The following is a 25,526-nucleotide window of genomic DNA, read 5'->3' on the forward strand; positions in this document are numbered from 1 at the left end:
ATCCCTCTCTCTACATGAAAATCCCACAGCAATAATAGTCAGGAAATGGAAATGAACGAAGTGTTCACAAATGATGAATGAATAAAAAATGACTGTAATATTATTCATCTGTAAAACTGGATGAAATCCTGTCATTTTTCCACGACATGAATTAGAGAGATCAATGTGCCCAGTGAACAAAACTAGAGACAGAAAGACAAGTACTGCATAATTCCACTTGTATGTGAAATACAAAAAGGTTGATCTCATAGATTTTCATAGAATGGTGATTACCAAATACTGGGGAGAGTGGAGTGGAGAGAAGGATGAGGAGGACGCTAAGTTATATTCAGTTGTAAGAAGTTTTGGTGTGTTGTTGCTATAGAGTGACTATAGATAGCAATTATGTATTGTGTATTTCAAAAAGGTAGAAGAAATGAATTTGAATTCTTTTATCAGAAAAAGATGATCAATTTGAGGAGATATGAATGTTTATTCTACTTTAAAAATTATACTATATATCAGTGATGACAAAACTATTAGAGACTAATGCAACCCAAATACCCTAAAAGCAACCCAAAACCCACTTACTTTTCACAAAGTGCCAACAGTGAAATTTTTTTTATTCATTAATTTTATTGGTACATTTTAGGTATACAATATGACAGCATTCATCATTGGGAATTTATACCTTTACATGATATATCTTGGTTCTTATTTTTTTTCCCAAATTCTCTTGCCCTCCCTTCAACCCCTCCATTTCTCTCTATTTACAAAGACTGTTTCCATTTTTTTCCTTTTCTCATATTTATTCTTTTCCCTTCTTTCCTTTCCCCTAACCCTCCCACTTCCCCTGGGAGGCTAATAGTGCAATTAAACCTGAATACTGAGTTTTTAGTTCAGAAAAAACAACCCTTATCTAATGCTCAGCTGCTGGGGTGACTTGAGTTGCATGCCGACCCAAAGGGTTCTGCATGCCTGCTGCACCAAGCATGCCGTAGGTTGACCACCACTGCCATATGTACACATATCAACACATAATATTGTACCTCAAAAACGTGTACAATTTTTGTGTTTTAGTGTATCAGCTAGAAATACATTTAAATTAAACAATTTCTAGAATCATAAACTGGGCTTCATCTACATCCACTTTTTTAAAGAAAGGATTAAGACAGTCAACTTGGAAATATAGAAAATGTGCACAGAGGATAAGTATGAATAAAGATGCAGATATCAAATATACAAAGCACTACTATATATTAACAATAATAAGGTAAAATGACTAAATTATAAAATAGCAACAGATCTGAACAGAGGAGTTAGGTGGAAAAAAGTTGTGAGGGAAATTTCCAGGGTGATAACCAGGTTCCTAACTTGATTGGGGTAATGGTGATGGATATTTATACAATTGTCATATTATAAAACATAAAATGTGAAGAAAATTCAGTTTTATTGTATGTCATTTGCTTGTCAATTTTTTTTTTTTTTTTTTTTTTTTTTTTTAGTACCAGAGATTGAACTTGGGTCCTTATGCTTGCGAGGCAGGCAGCAGAACCACTAAGCTAAATCCCTGGACCTGCATGTCAATTTTTAAAGTGTTTGCCTGAAAGACCATTTATGAAGTGGTTAAGAACAAAGCCTTAATTCTGTTTGTTGATCAATTTATCGAAAGCAGCACCCTGAGGCACTGACTGGATAAGGAGGAACTTCTATTCCTCCCTTTAAAAAGAAAGAAAAAAAAGACATTTTTAAAAAGGATAAATAGTCTGTCTGGTTTATATTATGTCTTCATTCATTTAATGAACAGGTTTTGTTGAGCACCTATCATTTCACCTATTCTAGGCACTAGAAATAAAAAGAGATGACTATTTTCTTCAAAAATTTTCTAGTAGGGGAGAAAAATTAGTGCATAATGGGAGGTATTCAGCTTGAACAGAACAAGAAAAGGCCCTGTGGAAAGATCGCATTTGAGTAGGCACAGCATGAGCATGAAGGAGGCCATTTGGAATTTGGGGATAAAACCAAAAAATTTAAGAATTTATTTTGATGATTCAGATAAATTTTTAAAATAGCATAGCCCTTTGATTGTTTTGTTATTTTATATACAACTAATATGAAAATGGAAAACGAATTATGGTGTTCAAATTATTGTGGATCATTACTCTTACTTCGAAACAGAACTTTTGGCATGTTGCAGTAATTGTAGTGGGAGGATATCATTATCTAATGCAAGAATGAAATTCTACTCCTACAAAACCTTAAATGGGATCCTGAGTGCACTGGTCAGCGTTTCTCACACATGTGAGAGGATCTAGAATTTCCACTCCCTGCATATGTTTAGTGTGTCACCCTGGACATCTGCTAATGATGAACATCTGTTTTTTGTTTCCACTGGACTGCCAAAAAGAGAATGGGGTCATTAGTTATTCTACAATGTGAAGTTATCCAGAACATTATCCTTGTGTGAGAAATAATAATGTCAGGAAAGCCATATCCACTACAATTAATTCTAAAGTTCACTTCACAGTGAGGGCATTACAGGCATGATTTCAAAAATGCTTGCCAAACTACCACAGTCTCTAAATTAAAACCAAAATAGTTTTATACAGCATTTATCACTCAGGAGCCATTGTAAACTGGTGTTTTCTGAGCACCAAATAAAAAACAATGAAAAATGAGTAATAAATAAGGCAAGATATTTACATATCTGATGAATTATCCAATGTTTAAGTTATATTTAGTATTGCTTTAGTTCAATCATATTTTCCAAAAATGAACAATCCATGTGATGTACTTTCTATTAATTTAAGTTTTTGTCAAATGTCACAATTTATTGTGCAGTCATATTGAATAACTGAGAACTTCTTATTATGTGAAAGACCACATTAGAAAGGAAATAAGCTGTTTTACATAATATTCCTTTTATCTTCTTTTTTTTTTTTTTTTTTTCCTTGGTATCAGGGATTGAACTCAGGTCCTTGCGCTTGGGCAGCAGGTGACAAAACCACCGAGCTAAATCCCCGGCCCCTCCTTTTATGTTCTTATTATGTATTGCAAAGTACGAAACAAATTCACTATCAGTTAAATTAAGTTAATCAACCATAGGACATAAAGTACTATTACATGTGAATAGGAATAGTTGGAATGTTAAGTGGTACACTGTTTTTCGCTGAAGAAATCTAAATGTAATATTCATATATTTAATCAGATCCTTCTAAAATACATAACATGTAATAGATGTAAAATCTTTTAAATATAAAAATTCTGTTATACATTTAATATGTAGTTGTTTTAAATTCTACATAGATGTTACATAAACATTTATTCAATATATATCTAGATTAATATTCACTTATGATGTTCATAATTTGAATTTAAAGGCAACAAGAAGAAAAAGAATATATATAAAAGAAATGTAAAAATAATCAGTATTATTAAGATGTAAGAATACCTGAAAAGCCTGTGAGGCATTAGGTTAGGGTATGGCTTACTTTATATACATATAATCAAATTATTTATATTCAATTATAAGTATCAATAAAACTATATTTTCAGAGTCTCTTTTGTGAGTCTAATTTTGAGACTCTAATTATATTCTTCATTTCTGATGGATTACTCACAGAGATTGTCTCATTTCTTTTTATTATGTTTATTCACTCTTCTGCTGCTATTTTTCCAGCTGCCCACAGTTATAGGTGTTCAAGGTTTGCTTTGATAATAAAGTTAATGTTTGGAAATGCAGAATGGACCACTAAGTAATTGAAAAACTACTGACTCATTTAATCAATCTAACCATTTTTTTTGTAGGAAGATGTAAAAACTGAGTATCTACAAAAGGAACAACAAAAAGAATGGAAAGATTTTAAGGTATAATACTATAAATAGCAAAAATAATATAGGATAAAAAATCAGGATTTTTAAACATTAGACTATGTAAAATTAGTAACTGAAGAATGTGAACATTAGGGAAAATGAAATAATTATAATGAATGCACATTAAAGAATATATATCCAATTACAACTATGCCCTTTGGTTCTTTATGATTTTATACAATCTTATAAGAGACATGTAAAATAATTTCAGATGATAATCATTTTTCTTCCAAACTACAAGAAACATGTTTTAAGTATATATAGTTTGCTAAGTATTTTATATATGTTTTTCTGTTTATCTCTTTTAGCTACAACTACTCTTCTCTTATTTTATAAAAGATGATACTAAAAATTGGAAAGATTAAAGGATATATTTAAGTTCCTTGTTTAAGCAACATTATTTAGTTAATGTAGTTGTCAGTTACATTAGCCAAGCTAATTTCAGGTACAGTGAGTTTTTATTTTTAGGGTACTTTCTTTCGGGGCTGTAACAGTGTCTGGAAAGAGAACATAAAACTATCTTTATTTTATAAAATTTAAGTTAATGAATAGTGATTTTTTCAATGCTATGGGAGTAATCCCAATTTTTGTCATTTTGAAAAGTTGACTGCCAGAATTGTCATCATCATTACCATCATCATCTTTTTTGTTGTTGTTGGTACGGAGACTCAAATTTGGGACCTTGAGCTTGCAAGCCAGGCAGCAGAACCACTAAGCTAAATCCCCAGCCCAACCTTCATTGTCTTTATCACCACCTTTACCACTGCTTATCTGAGCCTTTCATAGGTATACTGAGTGGGCAAAAACCTTTAAAAATCCCATTTTTGTACATATTTAAATATATCAAAAACGGTACAATGAATATTGTGGCACACTTGAGTCTCCAATACATGTATCATAATGAAAACAATATAATATAAAGATCTAAAATGTATCATCTTTTAAAGCACCAACCTGTCTTTATATTTCTGGTTAACCCTTAGTCTGGTGTAGTATAAGACACTTCATCATTAGTAGAAAGTAAAACTGGCACACAGAGATTTTATATAGGGAATTTTCCCAATAAAAACCCTGGAGTAGTGTTGTAGCTCAGTGGTGTAGTATGGGGTTAATGTGCATAAGGCCATGAGTTGAGACCTTGGCACTGAAACAAAAACAACAACAAAAAGAAATGTAAAAAAAAAAAAAAATTCCTCTGGATTCTTCAGATAAACAAAAGAAAGAGTAGTTGTGTATCTTTGTTTGTTTGTGTGTTTGTCCCCAAACACTCTTTCCTGGGCTGTTTTCTGGAGCAGCACAGGCAAGTGCTGTTCAACATTGTAACTCTAAGTCAGTATGTTTCTTTCCTTGGTGGTGTAAGTATGTAGGGTAGGCTGGGGACATTGACCCATTTAATAAGAAGGAATGTTTCAAAAGATCTTTCCAAATATTTATTTCTGTTAGGAGGAGAACAGTGAAACAAAGAATGGGACTAATGCCCATATGAAAACACTCCCTCCCATAACCATCTGCAACGATGCAATCTTTGGCAGAACACAGTTTGCTCTTGCCTTCATAAATTCTTTTTAAGATAATTCTTATAGTTCTTTTTTTCAGATACTTGTCAGTCAATAAGCTCTGATTTAGCCTTTGTAAAGGATCTGTGTTTTTCCTAATAATAGGGTATTAAAGCTAAGTCTATTGTTGAAATATGTGCATATTTTATCTTTAAAATTTAGGTTTTTCCTAAAATAAAATTTGATCATTTCTAAGCTCCTAAGTATCAAATTAGTTTACATTTTAGTACTTTCTCATTTTACTTTAGAAGTCCAAATCTCGTTTTAGTTATATATGGTTTATAGTAATTTTGCTCCTACCAATTTTTCTGTTGTTTCAGTGCCCCACTTAAGTTGTTTCAGTGCCCTGAAAGGACTTTCTTGTTTGAAACACCTACATCTGAATTAACATGTAACTTTGTATTGCCTATGTCACTACTAGACTGTAATGGCGGGGGGGGGGGAGGGGAAACAGGTACACGGACTATCACAAAATGAATATAAATTATTGTGATAACTGGATGCATGCTGTATATGGTCAGTAGATGCTACTCTTGTTAAGGTGACTCAGAATAAATTTTCCATAGCTTTACTGATGACATCACAGATCTGTATGAGGAGAGGTTTCCTATAAGATCTGTGAGCTCAAGGTTCTTCTTTCATTCAAGCTGCTGCAGTTTTAATGATACCCTGCTGCCAGATAATGATTCTGCATATTTAGAAGATTACTCAGGGAGCTTCTAGCTTCTAGTATATAGCTTCTTATAATTATTAAACATCTTGTGAGGACATTTTATAAAAAGTGATTCACAGAGTTGTACTTGAAGACTGTTGCTCTTAACCCAAGATAATAAGGACTATTTGCCAGCTTTACATCTGCATTGAAATTCTTGGTAAAGATGTCCTTATTACCTGCCATTTGATGATTTGGCCTGGTGGAATGTTTGTTCTGCTGTCAATGAGTTGCCATGAAAATCAATCTTTATTTCTTTTTTTCCTGTCATGAATCCATAGGGGAATATCAGAATACCTGGACATTTAATAAAAAAATCTAGTGAAAGCGAGCCCCCCAAACTTCACAGTTTGAATGCATTTTATGTACATTTACAAGGAGAAAATGTGGATGTCAATGTTCACACTCTATCATAGAAGAACTAAGCAATATAAACCCTATAGATAATTGATTCTCTCACAAAAGCTGGAACAAAAAAATAAATTGAAAAGTATGGAAAAATGTAGTTGTGCACAGTGGTGTGAAAGTGAATGTTTAACAAATCGCTCTCCCTACATTTTGAAAAACTCTCTGATTTGTATAACTTGTCAATTTTTCTGGTGTATATAGTCATGATGGCCACTTTCAAATTCCTAACACAATGGCATTGTACATAATCTTCCAGGATAAGGAGATTAAGGAAAAGTTAAAAAATCTGGGGGCTGGGAATATCATTTTTCATCATTGTTAGCAACTGCCGAACCATTTCCTACATTTTTGCCCTATAGTCCTTCTATATATTCTTGCTGATTCTTTTAAAATAATTTTTGTAATGAATACTAATTGGTAATTATGCTACCTGTTTATTTTATTTATTTCACAATATATAACAGGCAGACCTATCATTTTATGTCATCATTTTATGGCATTCCTGTTTCTATTCAAACACCCTTGCTATTATAAGCAAGTTTGGACTCCTCCATTATCTGGGGGGCTTTTTTTCCTCAGTTTTTCCTCCAAGGTTTTGAGTTTGTGAGCATCCATTCAGTTTAATTTTCTTTTCCTTCGAAATTCTATTTCAGCTCTTTTCTATACGTATTTCCAGACTTCTTAATCAATTTCAGGTACTAGTCTAACTTCAAATCTTAACAGCCACTATTCACTATAAATTATCATGGCTTGCCCCTAGTTCCTAACAATAGTCCTTTCTTAATGAACATGTCTGGTGTACAGTCAACACATACTCGGTTATGTTCTGAAATATTATTTTCTAATGATTTTCACATTTGTTTCTCTCATTTTAAGTATAGTTTAAGATACTTGTGAATAGCAATCATATAAAATAGAATAACACTGAAAAAATAGGCAAACCCAATAAATAGCATAAACTTGAATATAAAACTGGAAAAAACCCAATTCAAAAAGTAGATCCAAAGCTTTTATTGAGTTTTGGTTTTGTAACCTTAAAGTATTTCAAATCTTTCAATAGTTTGAACTAAAAATGGTTATGACAGCATATCTGCAGTCTGTATTTACTCAAGTTCACCCTCATATGAAAATATAGCTAGGGTTTGGCAGAGAGGCACACAATCAGCCACCCTGGGCCATGAGCCTGGTCTCACACACCTATGATTATTAAACTAAACTTCTTCGGTTAGACTGAGTAAATTGAATGAGGGACAAAGGTATTGTGAATCTTAGTCAAACTGAGAGTCAGAGTGGAAATCTACTTTAGTATAGAAAGGATTAAAGTGAATAAAAGCATTGGAAAAGTGAGAATAAAATTATTTTCAAAATGCTTGTTACTCCATATTAAATTCAAATGATACCTAGGAAATTTTATGTAAATATTTAACAGACGATAGAAATAAAAGTACAAATTACAGACCCAGCTCTTTAATGATTTTTAGTATTAAGCAAAGGATCAACATGAACTGGTCATCTAATTTTTAGTAGATCTGCTAAGTTTTATTGGTTAGTAGTATTTGTTACAATTGGTTTATTTTAATGAATTATTATACTTAATAAACATCTCAATTTAAGAATATTAAGTAACTTACTATTCTCAAGAGAAGATGAAATGGGCACAATTTATCACATATTTCTAAACTGTTACAAAGGCACAACTAAATTTGACACAAATTTCCACAAAGTGAAACAAAACAAAACAAAAAACCTCACTCATTTTTGTTATATCCAATATATTATTTTTTGCCTCTCAATTCAGAGTCCAAAACATGTAATTCTAAGAAAAAAAATTTAAATATAAAATGTCAAAATGCCCTAGGTACATATATTTCTGATTATTGATACCTGATTATTTCAGCTTTCATTGGCCCTAGCATCAGGCCTGCACTGTATCATTTTGAATGTTAGAAAAATGAAATACTTGTCTCTTCTCATGGTTATATTTCACCAGTTCTTCAGTTTCCCAAGTAAACACTGATTTCCTTTTCTTTAATTATGTTGTTGCTCTCTTCTGGAACCTCAATGATTAACATGAGACTCCTAAATTAAATTTCACTTGTTTTGTTTAAGTCTCTATGTACCAAGGTATTTTATTAATTGACTTGATGCCTCAGGTTAGACTTCATGGTTGAAATAGAATATATTATTGAGGAGTGAAGTCTTTTTTCTTTATGCCTATTATACCAAGGATCAATTTTAATAATAAAATTTGCTTATTCTTCACGCTGATATTATTACAAAAAGAAATAATTATTAATCTCTTGAACTATGTCTATAGCTTTTTACATGAAGATTAAAGCTTTCTTTGTACTTTGTTTTGAAACAATGTCTCTCATCTTTTTGAGAACATTGTCTGGGAGTTGCAATAGGTGTCCTTCTGTTTGTCTCGTCTGAATTGTAGAATTTTGCAGTCCTTGATAGTAAAGTATCTTGTTTATAGAAATATGGTCAATACTAAACATAGAATTGATACATAGGCAAACTTTAATGTGAATGAGTAAAATGATGAAAGTAAATCTATATCTAGGTATTTAATACCTATACAATAATGATTCATTATTTCCTGAAGTGTATAAAAAGAAAATTTACATATCTTACTAATGTTTAGTAAGCACTACTTTCTATCTGGGTCAGTAATTAGAGATAAACATAAATGAAATTGTCCCTGTTTTTACAGATCTTCTGGGACTTTCTAATAGGAGATATAAAAATTATTATATATATTATAAAGTCATATAAAAAACTGTAAAGGATATTATAAAGGAAAACAGCTCTATATTAAGAAAATTTTAATGTTATTCAGTGTCCACAGTAATGTCTTTTCTTGAATATATACAGTTTTATGATTTTTTCCTTCGATGTAAATCCCAACTTCTATAATTCCTTATATAAAGACATGTTTCTGCACTCCAAATATAATTCAAGAGTTGTTCAGAACATAGTTTGTAAACTATGTGGCATCTGTCTAAATTCAACATAGTCCAAAAGCACTCATTGAATGCAAAGGGCTACTGACCATTTATCCATGATCAACAATTTAGGGATGAGGTTTAGGGCCACAGGACAAGAATGCAGTCAGTTACAAGAAGAGAGTATCAAATGCCAAGTACATTATTTTTATGAATTTTGATTTGAAAAGCCAGTATATCCATCCCAGTAGAAAGAAGGCTTTAAAGTCCATGTAAAGAGCTATTGTTATGGGACTTGCTGCTCTCCTTGTTATTTATTTTGTATTTAGATGTCCAACTCTCATATATGATAATCATTCATAGTAAATTTCAACATGGAGTAGGCCAAGCTAGAACACAAATGGAAACTCTTGATGACCACAACCTACAGTTTAGAACTCAAGTTGTACATTCCAAGCAAAGGGTGACCAAGGGGTTTAGTCTCTGAGACATACAATAGCTTCTTAGGTACCTGAACAGGCAAGTGGTTTCTCAAAATAGAACCAGAGTATGGACGTCAGTAGTAAAAAGGTTTTCTGAGCTCATCTTCCTAGTGTAATAAGATAACCATGTAGCTAAAATATGTCCCAAGATTGTTGGGTGGTGCTTTATAGAATCACAATTATACATGATCTAGTAATGGCAAAGGAAGGCTAACTCTGCTAAGAAGTCTACATTTTCAGTATGATCTATAATAGTTTATTTATACCAATATGTATGAAAGGGCCACAAATATATATTACACAATGTATATATTTTATGGATATACAGATAAAGGTATATCAATTGCTATAAAAATACTAGGCACAAAATAAGGGTACTATAATTTTTCGTGAGTACTTTTACATCTTTGTTACATTTGTCTCATATATTTCTAAGATAAAAAACATAAAGTAAGTTTGTAAATAAACTATTTAATTTTTTTATAAATAAAAGCATTTGCCATCTGATGATCACTGGTTTTTCCACCTTTGGCTACAAGAATTTAATGTTGTTTTGAGAATCCAAACAAAGGCTTGCTCTCCTGCAGGTAAAATTACTCCTTGTAGCTGGACTACTTTTTTATAATGAGCTTGACCATTCTTCATCTGCTGCTTTTGATAAAAGACATAATCAACTGGGAAATACGAATGTAGTTTCTGGACAGAGCTAAGCTGTTCGGAGAATAAATTGCGTGGTGAGCCAAATTCTGTCATCAGAAACTAACAGGCAATTCTCCCTGGAATAAGCGTCTAAGGGTGTGGGAATATGTGGACAGATTTTGCCCTTTGTGTTTAACTTGGCAGCTTTTGTCCCCAATGCTCATTGCATTGTTTTGTAACAATGCCATCTTCCTACATGATTTGGATGGCTACATTTTTAATAGAAATACCTGCTGGTTTTCATAAAATTTGGGAAGGAGAGAGTGGATAGGGAAGCTGTTATAAAGTTTTTATCCATTTCAAACCAAGCAATAAATCTAAAAAGCTCCATGTCCAATGAATCACAAATGAAGAAGTGATGAAAAGTGTTCAAATTAATTTTCTGGTGCATTTGGGAAATGCAAGTGCTACAATATCAGCTTCTGCATTTTCCCTTTGAGCTCCCCAGTCTGTCTGTCTGTCTGTCTGTCTCTTTCACTCCAAAAAGATGTGCTTTAATTTACTGTCCAATAAACTCATTAATTGCAAATCCTTTTTGCAGATTTGTTGCCAAATGCAATCATATTTTCCAGCCAAGTAGAGTTACTGTAAGCAAGAATGAGGTTCTTACACATGCTTCAACATGGATTAATCTTGAAAACATTATGCTAAATGCAATAAATCAAATGTAATAGGACAAATAGTGTAGGAATTCCCTTATATGAGAGAAGATAGGGTAGTTTTGACTTAGGCTTGTGGGGAGAAAATATGGGAGAGAGTACAGGGTTTCAGTTTGGAATGATAAAAATATTCCAGAAATGGGTGGTAGTGATGATTGCACAAAATGATGTAATTACTGCTAATTAATGTAATCATTTAATGCCACTGAAAAGTAGACTTTAAAATTGTAAACTGTATATTTTCTGAGGGGGACTATGAATGAAAAATAAAACAAATTAATTCATTTTAGACTGTATTACAATTTCCTAAGTTTCGGAGGCTATTTTTTTATTTTTTCATTTTGTCTGTCTCTCATAATTAATACTCAAATGGCTTAAACTGAATAAATAGTAAAACTTTATACTCTAAATCTAATGTAATATCAACAACAATCAATAAAATTTTGATTATTAAGACATTTCCTTTCAAAAAATGTATGTCTAACAAAGTAAATTGGTAAGAATAAATTTAAGTTTGCTAGCTTCCATTCTTCCAACTTTCAGCAGCACCATAACTGTAACTGATACTTTAATGGGAGCATGTTTATAATTAATCCAGAGAAGGAGAGTTAGACGGTGAATGTCTTCCTGTGGTTGGTGGAAAATGAAAGAATAGAGGGGTACTTAGAAGCTTCTCACCTGATTTCAGAAGGATTGGGTTTTATATGTTGTTATGGCTCGTGTTTATAGGTCCCCCCAAAGCCTCATGCTTTCTTAGAGGTGACTGAATCTAGGGTGTGTGATTGATTCACGGTGGAGCTAGGCCTGAGGGCACTAGGATTAAAGGCGTGAGTGCTACCTGCTGTAAGTAGTCTGAATAAGATTAAAGGGACAGTAAAACACTGTTAAGGTCTCTTGTTGACTTTGCTGTGTTCCATGGCCATGACCTGTTGCCTCTCTGCCATATGCCCTCTGCCTTGGAGCCAGCCAACTGCAGACTGAAACCTCTACAAGCTGTGAGCTAAATAAACCTTTCCCCTTTAACTTGAAGTGTCAGGAAAGAGAGAAAAGTAACTAACACATATGTACCACAAGAAAGGGGACCTGAGCTAGTATTCCTTGATAGTATTCCCTGTGGAAGAGCACTTTAGAGAGAATAACTGTGTTCTCACAAGTAATAATGTCACCCAGGCTAAGAGACAAGTGAGGTCAAAGAAAAATATCTCCTCAATGACTATGCAAAGAGACCTCAAAGGCATAAATTGTGTTAGAACCATGAATATAGTGGAAGTGATATCCAAAATTGACTGCATCCAACTTCTTCTAAGTGCCGAGTATGAATTATTGGACTCAATTAAATTTAATTTAGGAAAATTAAAATAGTGTTGGTTTTTATACTACACGATATAGTGAATTTTAAGGTCACTCTGATTTTCTTTAAAACTTTGTTATTAAATTTTCTCTGAATTGTACCACTCATTATGTATAAGTATAATTTAGTAAATAGATTATTTTTACTAAGATTGGGAGCTGTGAAGTTAGTAAAATACTATATGAACTGCCTATGAAGTCAGAATTGTGTTTGGTGCTAAAATGCTGTTCTATTTATTAAATTAATATTTTTATTTTATTTTCCTTCTTTCCTATGAATTATCTTTTTATCTGGGTTTACTGGGCATTGTTTTTATTTTATCTTTAATTATATATTATCCTTAATCATTTTTGCAAATGTAAAATTATAAAAATAAGCAAATATAAATCACTAACTCTAAAATGCTATTTCTGTTAGCACTTCTGAATTATGATTCATATTCTCTGTACTGATGTATTTGTCTGACATTCTGTCATCTTACTGATCAATGCACTGCCCTTTGTTTGGATTTAAGTCATTATTATCAAAGAATAAATTTTGTAGGTTTTTTGAGCTGTGTAACTAAATAGGATTATGCTGTATTTAGAGTTTTTATTTTATGGTACATGAAGAGAAGCCTTAATTGAATTCATATCTGAGCATTACCACTGTTGAGCTGGATTACTCAACTGGTTACAAAATATTTTTAAGTCTTAATTTAGGAACCTTCAGTCTATGGGACGTTAGTCCTATATTTCCTGTTTGGGTCTCAATAAAATAATTCATATTTACTACTTTCAATGTTTACAGAAAAATTAATATTTAAGTGTGCCCTGAATTATTTAATTATTACTTTAAAATACTTGTTACAGAAACTCATTGTATCGCTTTTTACTTAAAACTTTTTGTTATTCAGGTTTTATGGGGAAAAGTTAATGAAATTAATGCATAATTTTTCATCATACTACTCAAATGAGAAACAGCTTAATGGTAGGATAAGTGAGACAAACTTACATCAATCTTTCAAATGAAGAATTGGATGTAAAAATTAAACTGACACATTGCACACAGTAATATAAATTTCCTAAACTAAAAACAATGTTTTTATGTGATGTTGTCATAGAAACCATATTCATTTTCCAAGTCCTGATACAGTTTAACTGTATTATCCTTTAAATTAAATTGAAGTTAATGTCAGTATTATTGATGTCATAGATGTTTTATGGATATTTAATAGTTTCAAAATGTTTCTAATCCAAGAATATATATATATATATATATATATATATTTTTTTTTTTTAATTCACATCAGCTATGGGAATCAGCTAGAACTTTCTATTAAAATCTGCCTTAGTATCCTCATCTAAAAATCAATGATAAACTTCCCATCTTTCAGGGTTATTGTGAGAATTAAATACAACACAGCAGCAATCAAACAAAACTTTTTTTTGTTTACATATTTAGCTTTTATTTCATTCTATTTTTAAAGTAAAATCAAACACATAAAATCAAACATAAAATACAATTTTTGAAAAGATTTTAATGGTCTTCTTAAGATTCAACTAAATGTTGTCATTTTAAAATATCCGAAAAACCTTTAGTGACTTTGAACTATATTGCTCACTCACTTGCCTAATGTAGATTGACTGTATGTCTGCATCATGCTTGATCATGGAATGTTGCCTTCCCTCAAGAAAAAAGCGCAGGAAACACACTCCGGCTCCAAAAGATTCTTCTAGGAAATGACACAGTTCATGTCACACTCATTGCATTGATCAAAACAATTTACAAGGATACTTTCTAGCATCAATGAGACAAAACAGAATCAATTTCTAAGTTGATACCCATAAGGGAGATCTCAAAAAGAGGTATTACATCTTTAAAGGATAATATAAGGTACTACAGTAAGTATAAAGTTTAAAAGCTTAACAAATTATTAAAGCAGGGCAAATAATTCCTTATGTGCTTAATATCAATAACAGGAAGATAAAAGCATGTTTATTAAGTCAAAGCTGTAATCAGTTTCTCTCCATATACTTGTTTTTAAAACTCAAATTTAGCGTCATTGAAAAATAATTCATAGATATGATCATTGAAATAACTATTTCAGAAAGATGTAGAAATTATATTTTCTATAAATTTTGTTTAGTTAAAAATTCTATCCTTAAAAGTTCTAAGATTCTTGCTTTTGCTTTTTTATTTGTTTTATATGGAATACATGCTATTAACACTATTATAAACTATAAAGTTTAGGAATGGTATAATTAATTATTTTTAACAATCCTTTCTTTCTAGAATCAGGGTGTGAAAAACTCCTTGTGTCATAAAGGAATAATTCCAGGATTTGGAAAATGGAACCATAACTGGACAAGCATTCCCAGGAACCTCAAGGATACCCTAGTTGAATATTAAAAATGCCTACTCAAAAGAAACATGGTTTCAGCTCAGATTATTGATTTGTTTGTTGCTTCATTTTAAATTACTACAGTGGTCTATCAAATTACCTTAAACCTCTGTTTCTTCCTATTGATCATCTTTTAAATATTTTATTTATATGTTAATTATTACTAATATATTTAATTTACATAATTAATCATATATATTTCTGATTCTCCTTTAATTGCATCATAAAAGAAGATAAAATATCTTCCATAACAATTTTTGAGAGCCAAATGTTTTTAAATAAAATGATATCTGACATTTTAGCAATATTTAAATTAAATTCTAATTATGTTTAAATAAAATGCCATACTTTAGATCATTAGATTTAAATATAAAACTGAAAGAAAATATACACATTTTTCCCATCCTTTCCAAAACCTGTGAAGCATCATAGTTTTTATGGTCTTAGAAGCGTCATGGTTTTTATGGTTGTTAAAAAAGCACAGTTTATCGCTGTGCACTGAACAGTGTAGTATAAGCAAGGAGATTTATATGCAATTATGCTTACCAAAAAAGTTATTTCATACAGTCAAACTTTCACATGGATTCTAAAATAACCTAGTTTAAAATGTTAAGCTATTATATTTCTTCATCTATTATAATTTTCCATTTTGAAACATTTTTTATGATATCATGGGTCCTTCGTATTCCTCTTACGTTGCCTTCTCTAGAGAAGCATGTAATATCTCACTTTGCTTGATGAGTCAGTGCTAAAAGTTATTATTTCTGATAAATCTTAATTTAAGCTTGACACAAAGAGTTTATAGAATACCTGAAAAAATTTTAATGCTGGCCAAAATGATGGTGGAGATGGTACATATAAAAATATTGATGGAAATATAAAAATCTTATTTGGTTCCTCATACTTTGGTAGAGGAAGGGAATTGACTGAATCTGTCAATTCAGAAATTTTGAAGGTAATTTTCACACTATGTACAACTTACAATTTAAAACATCATTTTGACCATTAAAAATGTTTCAAATGTAAAACAGTTACAAATTCTGTCAGCATTTTCAATGAATCAAATTTTTAATTTGGTTTAAAATCATAAAATTATGACACTGAATTTTCTAATTAGAGGAAATACTGATTAAGGGCTCAGAAATTCAAAATATTAAAAATCATTATATATGAATCAAATATGGATTTAAAAATTGTTGAATGTTTAGTACATCACAGGCACTGAAAAGCATGAAAGATTAATCTTCCTTTCCTATATGTATCACTTGTATTTCTTTTCTTGCCTAATTGCTCTCAGCTAACATTTCAAGTGCTATGTTGAAGAGAAGAGGTGATAGAGGACTTCCTTGTCTTGTTCCTGATTTTAGAGCAAATAACTTTACTTTTCCCCCATTTAGTATGATAATGTTGGTCCGTCATAAATAGCTTTTATTATATTCAGGTATGATCCTTCATACTTGTTTTCTTCAATGTTTTTAACATGAAGCAGTGTTGGATTTTGTTAAAAGCCTTTTCTGTGTCTATTGATATGATCATGTTGTTCTTGACCTTGCTTCTATTAATGTGATGTATTACATTTATTAACTTATGTATTACATTTATTAACTTATGTATTACATTTATTAACTTATGACCCATTCTTGCATCTCTGTAATAAAACTTACTTGATCATGGTGTATCATCTTTTTGATAATATGCTGCTTCCTGTTTGCTAATACCTTCTTGAAGATTTTTGCATTTATGTTCAATACAGAGATTGGCCTATATTGTACGTTTTAAGTTGGGTCTTTATCCAGTTTGGGGATCAGGGTGATACTTGGTTCCGTAAATGTATTTAGGGGCACTCCATCCTTTTTAATGTCTTTGAAGAGCTTGGGGAAGAGCTTATAACACCCTTAAAGATTTTGTAGAATTCAGCAGTGAATCCATCAGGTCTTTGGCTTTTTTCAGTTGGTAGATTCTTTATTATTGTGGCAATTTCATTGCTTGTTATTAAGTTCTTAGGCATTTTCATATCTTCTTGTGTTAGTTTTGGCAGTTTTATGTATCATTGAATCCGTCCATTTATTTAAAGTTTGATAAATTGTTGGAATATAATTTTTCAGAGCAGTTATTCACTATCTTCTGGATTTTGACAGTGTTGTGATTTCATCTTTTTAATTTCTAGTTGCATTGATGTGAGTTTTTCTCTCTTTCTATTGGTGAGTTGACCTAAGGGCTTATTTATTTTCCTTATTCTTTCAAAGAACTAACTCTTTGTTTCTTTTTTCTTTTTTCTTTCTTTCTTTTTCTTTTTCTTTTTTTTTGCTATTTTTCTAGTCTCAATTTCATTGATTTCTACTCTCATTTTTATAACTTCTGTCCTTAATTTTGACTTAGGGCTGGTTTGTTGTTGTTTCTCAAGTATCTTATGATTTTCTGTAAGGTTATTTATTTAAGCATTGTTTTCCTAATATGGGAATTGATTATGATGAATTTTCTAGAGACATATGTTTCATTTAAAAAACATTTCAAAGATCTTCAGGAAAACTTTCATATATATGACATTTTCTTTATATATCATATTAACTAAATTATGTAGCACTTATATTACATAATTTCAACAATTATGCACAAAAAGTTTTTTAAACCATATTTTACAAAGGAAGGTAAGAGGAGCTTTTTAGGTATATACACATAGATTTCCATTGATATGTTAATTTAATATAATTATATTATTAGTTACTACATTTTATTTAGGAAGTGAAGAATATTGGTTAATTTGCTGAATTAGTTAAATAATGATGAATTAACAAAATCTTTAAAATAACAATGCTTGAAATAATCAAGTACTTATTGTGAGCTTTCAATTGGATGAACTCATTTAATTCTCTTAATAACCATGTGAGATAGGTCATGTTGTTATTCCTAACTACACAGATAAGGAAATGGAGATATACATAGATTAGTATTTTAGTAAATGTTAAAGTTCTTATTTAATTTGTTTTTCTCAAGAAGTATAGGAAAAATCTAAGTTATAATAACTCAATCAATAGTTGTATACAATTCCAAGGCCTCAGAATGTTTCTAAGTGAAAATAAAGCAAGATTTTTCTGGCTGTATCGTTGGATTTCACTCATTATAATAGGAAAGAAATTTTCTTAGCAGTTTCTGGAAGAGGTCCACTATCCTCTGCCACCATCTTTAAAGTTCTGACTTGTGTTTAATCTAAAAACACAATAAACAATGGGGGCTTTTACTATGCATTCTATTGCTTTTCTGTTTTAATTTATTTTATGATATGCTATTTCACTCCTCTTTATAAATAATGTAGCTCTTGCTACAGTTCTTTTAAATCTTTCATGCTTACAAAACCATGAAAATGTATCAGATCATGTACAAATTGCTGTCTGAAGGTGCTTTTCAAGCTCTTGTATTATGAATGAAATAAGATACAAGAGTTGATGCCTGTTCACATAAATGGAGGATATTGACAGTGTAAAGTGGTTTGAATTACCATGAAACTATGGAATTATAGAATAATAGATCTATAAGGGTCTTGTGAAATCATCTTTCAAGTTGTCTGCCTTTAGGCAGGTAAACATATGAAATACTTTGTAAAAATATTTTCCTAGTCATTTTCTAAATGTCTCTAAGCAGAAAAACTCCAGACTCCACCAGAGTACTTAATATAAATGATTTCATATTTAAAAATTAAAAACTTTACATACAATCAAAATTTCCCCTAATTTCTATTAAATGTGACTAATTTTCCCTTCTACAGAAAGAAATATTGTCATATATTTTTTAAAAACCTCATTATCTTTTTTACTTCTCTTGTCTCCATTTATCACTGTGCTATGTCTTGTGGCTAGATGTCCCTCCAAAGCCTCATGAACTCATACATGGGGCTTCTTGGAGGTGACTGGATTGTGGGTATATGATACTGGGATTAAGGATGTGTGATAACTAAGTGGGTTTATCTAGTTCTGGGTGAAGATACAGAAATCTCATCTTGGGTGTAGGTGGCGCTTGTCAATAGGCTTATAGCTTGCATGGAATATTAAAGGAGAGAAGGCAGGATGGTTTATTGCTGCTGCTGCTTGCTGCTTCACTTACTTCTGCCTGCTACACCATGAACACCATGCTACTCCTCTGTGATACCCCTCTGCTATGTTGCCTTGCCTAAAATCCAGCCAACTATGGAATGAAACCTCTGCTAACTGTGAGCTGAAATAAACCTTTCCTCCTTTTAACTTTGAGTATCAAATATTTTGTCTCAGGAACAAGGAAAGTAATTAATACATTTTGCTTAGATAATTTGAAAAAAATAACCCAAACTAAAAACTTTATTAATTACTCTATTAAGAAAAATGTCATACAGTAATATTGTTGCTCAACCATTATGCATTAGTATGATTTTGAGCAAAACTTAATTGAATTAGTCTGTCTTTCATACATTCCTTTCCATTTTCTTCTAACTTTGATGTTTCCACTGAATTATCTACAATGTTAACAAGTCTTATTCAAAGGTCAAAGGAGTACCTTTTTCTTTGACCTGACATTAATTAATAATTTTCTTTTGGCAATGGTTTGATAATGGTAAAAATATTTTGTCAATTTTTCCAACAATTCCTTTTTAGTTTCTATCCATGGCAATACTGCTTGTAAAATAATGAGACTTCCCATAATCTTTTCTTAAGAATAATACTTTATTTGAAAAATCTTAGAATTTGACAACCTTGGTCCCTACAGGGGTATGTAAAAAAAGATTTTCCATGGTAAATTCTTATTCTTGCCCTGCCCCCATTAATCACTCTGCAAAAGTGAACAGCATTGAGAGGACCATGTGGCAAGGAACCAAGGCCTCTTGGCAACAAGCCTATACAATATCATGTGAGTGGTGCATGGAATGGAGACTTCCAGGAACCACTGAGCTTACAGATGGCAGTTCCCCTGGGAGAAGGCTTTACAGCAACCTTGTGGGTGACCTTGAGCTAGAAACATTCAGTTATTCCCCAGTTCCTGACCATAGGAAACACTGTGATTTGGTACCTGTTTGTTTTAAAACCCACCAAATTTCAAGGCACTTGTTACATGACACTGATACCTAATACAGAAATGGTACATTTTATTTATTTTTATATAAACCCATGTTTTTGTTTGTTTTAAACATTGCATAAAACACATATGAAGGGTTCATAATTGGTGATCAAAATAGTTTATGATGTGCTACTGTTAAAAAGAATTCTCATCTTCCTCTGTAGCATTTAGGACTATTTTTTAAAAGCACATTCATTCATTTAGTTTTCATTCTTTTCAGCAACAACATATGTAAGAATATCAGGAGCAGTGTCAAAAAGTTGCATAGAAACAAAGGTTTTACAGAAGAATAATTTACAGAAGAATAAATACAGAAATTATTTAATCAATAGAATAACTGAGATACAGACAATCAATTCTGGAAATGTTAGCAAAATAAGATTCCAGTAAAGCTGCTATAAGAAAGAATTCTTTTTTGTAACATTCTTTATTTTACAAATATATGCTAAGTACCTATTGGTGTGTTTGATATGTACTTAGGACCTAGGGAAACAAAAAGAGGAATGCAGCTCACTTCTTGGAATTTGTTTTATAGAACCTCTGAGAAAAGATGCCCAAGATGTGCTTAAAATAATGGACTATGGGATTAGAGGGCATGAGTTCAAATTGTAGGTCAGACACTAACCAGCTGGTAATTATGTACAAAATGATTATACAACTATAGATTAGTTTTTCTCTCATCTGCAGAAAGGGGAACATGATAGTAATCCCTTACAGCCTATAGTGAGGACCTAAGTGTTAAAGCATGCAAAGTGTTTAAATTAATGTCTTATGTGTAGTAAGCACTAAATATATACTCATAATAGTTGAAGAAAATATGAATAATAAATGCAAAGCATAATGTTCCATTATAAATAGTTCTAAAAAGAATAATCAGTGAAAAGGAAAAGAGTCATTGAGTGGGTTGGTAATTTGCTTAGAGCACAAGAGAAGGTTACTTTGAGGTTACTATTTAGACAGAGGTCTGAATGAAAGGAATGGCCTATGTAAAAATCTGGAAAAGAAATACAATAAACTTTGTATGGTTTTCTATATAAAGAATCCAAAAGACTCACAATTAACAATAGTAAAAAAAAAAAAATCATCCTGGAACTAATAAGTTGTTCTAACAGCTTACAGGATACAATTGTAGGGTCCAGGGATTTAGCTCAGTGGTTCTGCCACCTGCCCAGCAAGCACAAGTGCCCGAGTTTGATCCCTAGTATCCCCCCAAAAAGGAGCTGGAGACCAGGATACAATTGTAATATCCAGAATCAATTATGTCTTAGTTACTTTTCTGGTTGCTGGGAAAAAATACTCAAAAGTTAAAGAGGGAAAGGTTTATTTAGATCACAGTTTATAGAGATCTCAGTACATAATCAGCTAGCTCTAAGCCATGATGGCTTGGCAGAGGGGCATCACAGAAAAAGAAACAGTTCATGAGAGGCAGAAGACAGAAAAAGCAAGCAGGCAAAGGACAACCACAGGTTTTCTATCTCTTGTATTTTATCCAGGCTACTTAGGGTGGGTAGCACTCATACCTTTAATCCTAGTACCCTTGAGCATAGCATTGTGCCATGAATAAATCCCAGCATCACACATTCTAGATCTATCCACCTCTAAAAATGCCCAACCTATGACTATATGAGGCTTGGGGGGAACATCTAGACACAAAGCCATAACACTTTGCCCCTGGTTCCCCCAGACTCATGCATATTCCTTTATGCAAAATATTTAGTCCATTTCCAAGAGTTTCCAAAGTCCTAACAGTTTCAGCATTGCTGAAGTTAAAATCCCAAGTCTCCTCTGAGATTTAAGGCAAACAATTCTTAGCTGGAAGGTCCTGTACAAATGCAAAGAAAGTTAAATACTTTCAACATACAATGACAGAAGATAAATATTGCCATTACAAAAGGTACAAACAGAGGAATACAAAGGAATGTAACCAAAGCAATTCCAAAATTTAGCAGGGCAAACCTTATGTCCTGTCACTCAATGTGCAGCCTCTGAGGAATTCTCTGGAAAGATATGAAGTCCAAAGGGTTTGAGTGCCCCATGGCACTTCTGGTGTTGATAGCTTCTGTGGGCTCTCTCTTATGGCACTTCTAGTGTTGGTAGCTCCTATGTTTCCTTTCTTTGGCTAGCTCTGCTCCCTCCTTGCAGTTTTCCTCAGATGAGCCATGTTCCTAGCTTCTGGCGTCTCCGCTGCACCTTTGGCTCACACTCACAGCTTCATACACTGCCCTCTCCAGGGCACACTACCTGGCCTCCCAGGCCTTCTTCTGAAATTTCAGTGGAATCCTTTCTGACCCCACAGCTCTTACATTCTGCCTGCACCTAAAAACAGCACCATATGAATGATGCCAAGGTCTGCCACCAGCTAATGCAGTACTCAGGCATTTTTCTCTCTTGACTGTATGGGTCCAGTGCCTAAGAACCAAATCCTGAGGGACAACTTCCCTAGGCCTCTGCCTTTCTGGAACATGGTTCCCAGGGGCTCTCCTCTCAAAGCAAAGTCTTTCACCTTTCTAACTCTGAGGCTGCAAAAACTGGAGTCCTGTTGGTTCTTTCAAAGTCCTCAGGGCCTATTTTTTCTGATCTCTTCTTTTGAAATACTTGGAATTTTCTTGCTAGTCTTTTCAATGACCAGTTTCTCCTTGGTTCCATCTTTGTAGGCCACAACTTTACTGGAGCTTCCTTTCTGACCAAACTCATGATGTTTTGAATAATCTGGGCTCTTTTCTCTTGCTAAAATCCCTCAACAGTGGCCGCATCACTGCTTTAACATTAGACTGTCTTGAAATTTCACCTGGTGGACTAACTAATCTGCTACCCTTAATCTCAGTCACAGGCAAAGTCTCTGGACATGAGAAAAATGCAGACAAACTTTTTACCAAGGCATAATACACATTGTCTGAAGTCGAACAGCCAATGTATACATTCTTCCTAGCAGAAACCTCCCAAACCTAGTCTTTACTGGCATGAGTTCTCTCAGCATTCTGCTCTTCTGAACTCTGACCAGAATCTCCGTTAAGTACAGACTCAGGCATTCCAGCTTTACTTTTCAGCCAGCATCTCCAAACCTTTCCAAACTCTTCCCACAAGCGAGTTCCCAAAGCTCCCTAACTACCTGGTCAGGTATAGTCAAAGCAACAACCCCATTCTTGGTACCAAATTCATTCTTAGTTACTTTTCTTGTTCCTGAGAAAAAATACTCTATACCCAAAGTTAAAGGTGAAAAAGTTTATTTAGCTCACAGTTTGTAGAGGTTTCAGTCCAGCCAGGGTAGCTTGGCAGAGGGGCTTCACAAAGGAGAAAAAGTTCATGGCAGGCAGAAAATAGCAAAAGCAAGCAAGCAAGGATGACCACAGCTCTCTCTATCCCTTATATTTTATCTAGGCTACTTTTAGTGTCCTTGAACCTAGCGTTGCACCATGAATCAATCCCAACATCACACAATCTAGATCCAGCAATCTGAAAAAAGCCCCATCTATGACTGTATGAGGCTTCAGGGGACATTAGACACATGACAACGAATCACTTCCATATTTATTTGTGATGAACAATTGGAATCTGAATTTTAAGAAAATACTAGTCATATTAGGACTTCCCAACACAAAATAGATATAAGTTCATCAAAATGTATGTAATATTTGTATGAGCAAACCTATAAAACTCTGATAAAAGAAATAAAAAATTGAACTTAATATATGAAGACCTCTTCCAGAGGGGAATAGATATGGAAAGTTGTCAAATATTTTTTTCTGAATCCACTGATCATGTAATATTTCTTTTTATTTTGTTGCTGTTTGTGATAAATCACATTATCTGATTTGGGAATTCTGAACCATCTTTGAATACCTAAGATAAATCTTCACTTGATCATGGTGTGCAATTATTATTATGTTGGTGGTTTTGATTTACTAATACTTTTTAAAAATCAGTTTAGATTTATAAATATTTTTCAGAAAAACTATAGTCAACCTTAATTAAAACAAGGCAACCAGTTAAGAAGTAATTTGAATGGTCAAGGGGAGATGATGATAACTCAAAGTAAGATGGTTCTGTAGCAGTTGGTGAGGATTAGTTAAAGTTATATTTTTAAGATATAGCTCATAAAATTTAATCATGGATACATCAATAATTTAGAAGGAAAGAAAAGGATGCAAGAAGGACTCCTAAGGAAACATTGTCCAAGATTAGGTGGGACTTGAATTTTAAATAGCTTCAGTGGTCCTCTTAATTAATAAGAGAACATTCTAAATATAGTACTAGATACCTATTCTTGAAATAAGCTTGTGCAAATTATAAAGGTATGAAATTTAAACTTTATTGGCTTCATGATAAAAGTATAAAAGCAAACGATGGAACACCTTTATGATGTGTCGAAAACTGGGAATAACTTTATATGGGTGGGAAATCAAGATACACTAAGTGGTCAAGATACATTAAGTGCAAAATGCCTATGTTTATACAAACATATTTTTTAGTGTAGCTGATAAAAACAGATAAAAGCTGGAGAAAGACATTAGAGGCTCATTACTTTGGAGGTGGTGCTTAAAGCTGTTGGATTTGATCCAATTACCTAAGAAGAACATTGATTAAAAAGTGTAGGCCTTATGAACTCTGGAAAATCCAATGAAAAATAGAAAAGCACAGATAGATCCATCAGAGTGGATTAGCAATTAGTCCTTGAATCAGAATAAAAAAGAAGAGAGTACTGTACCAGCTATTCTGGTAGTCAAATGAACATAAATTTATGAAGGGGGAATTATGCACTTGTGTTAAATGCTACTATTGTTTTTAATGTTCTGCCCTTGAGTATTTCTCTACATGGAAAAGGAATCTTTGTTGTATAATGTTTAACATTTTACACAAAAGCTTATTTTTAATTTTGTATTAAAATTTGCCATTTCTGTCTTGCTGACTTTTTATTTCAATACTTTTAATATTTATATTTATAACATTAATCATGGGGTTTTGAGAACTTTTATAATTATTTTCTTCACATTCTTTCAATGTTCTTATTTTTCATTGTTTCTTGTGATACAATCTATTTCTTTCTAAATTCCATAGAATTATTTGTTGGCATCTTTCCTATATCCATTGAATAATCAGACTAAGGATTTTTATTCTTTATTAAAAATCTTCACAAATAGAATACTTTTGTTTATTTTAAGTGGCACAATGCACTCCATCCATTGAGAGGAAAACAAACTAGATTTAGAGACAAGGTAGGAAAAATTGTATCATTTCCTCATAATGATTGTGACTAGTACTTTAACTTGTATCTACTTTGAGTTTTCTACCTGTTTAATAGTTTTGTATTTATTTTGTAACTGTGGTACGTGAATTTTCTGATTACAGAATGTTTATACAGATGAATTTTAATAGTATTTTTTAAATGTAAAAGAG

The 25,526-nt window shown here is 32.3% G+C and overlaps 1 protein-coding gene across 1 annotated transcript in view; it reads left to right on the plus strand.

The window, feature by feature from the left end:
- Cnbd1 (cyclic nucleotide binding domain containing 1) overlaps nt 1-15,171 on the plus strand; it is a 482,897-nt gene extending 467,726 nt beyond the window's left edge. The window contains 2 exon segments of the mRNA XM_021255941.2: nt 3,787-3,846; nt 14,942-15,171. Of these exon segments, the coding sequence (XP_021111600.2) occupies nt 3,787-3,846; nt 14,942-15,058 (177 nt within the window). The 3' untranslated portion in view covers nt 15,059-15,171.
- The last annotated feature ends 10,355 nt before the right edge of the window (nt 15,172-25,526 follow it).

Source organism: Heterocephalus glaber, unplaced genomic scaffold (genome assembly GCF_053883595.1).
Source record: "Heterocephalus glaber isolate CG9 unplaced genomic scaffold, H.glaber_assembly_v1.0 deba00001553, whole genome shotgun sequence".
Taxonomy (NCBI): Eukaryota; Metazoa; Chordata; class Mammalia; order Rodentia; family Bathyergidae; genus Heterocephalus; species Heterocephalus glaber.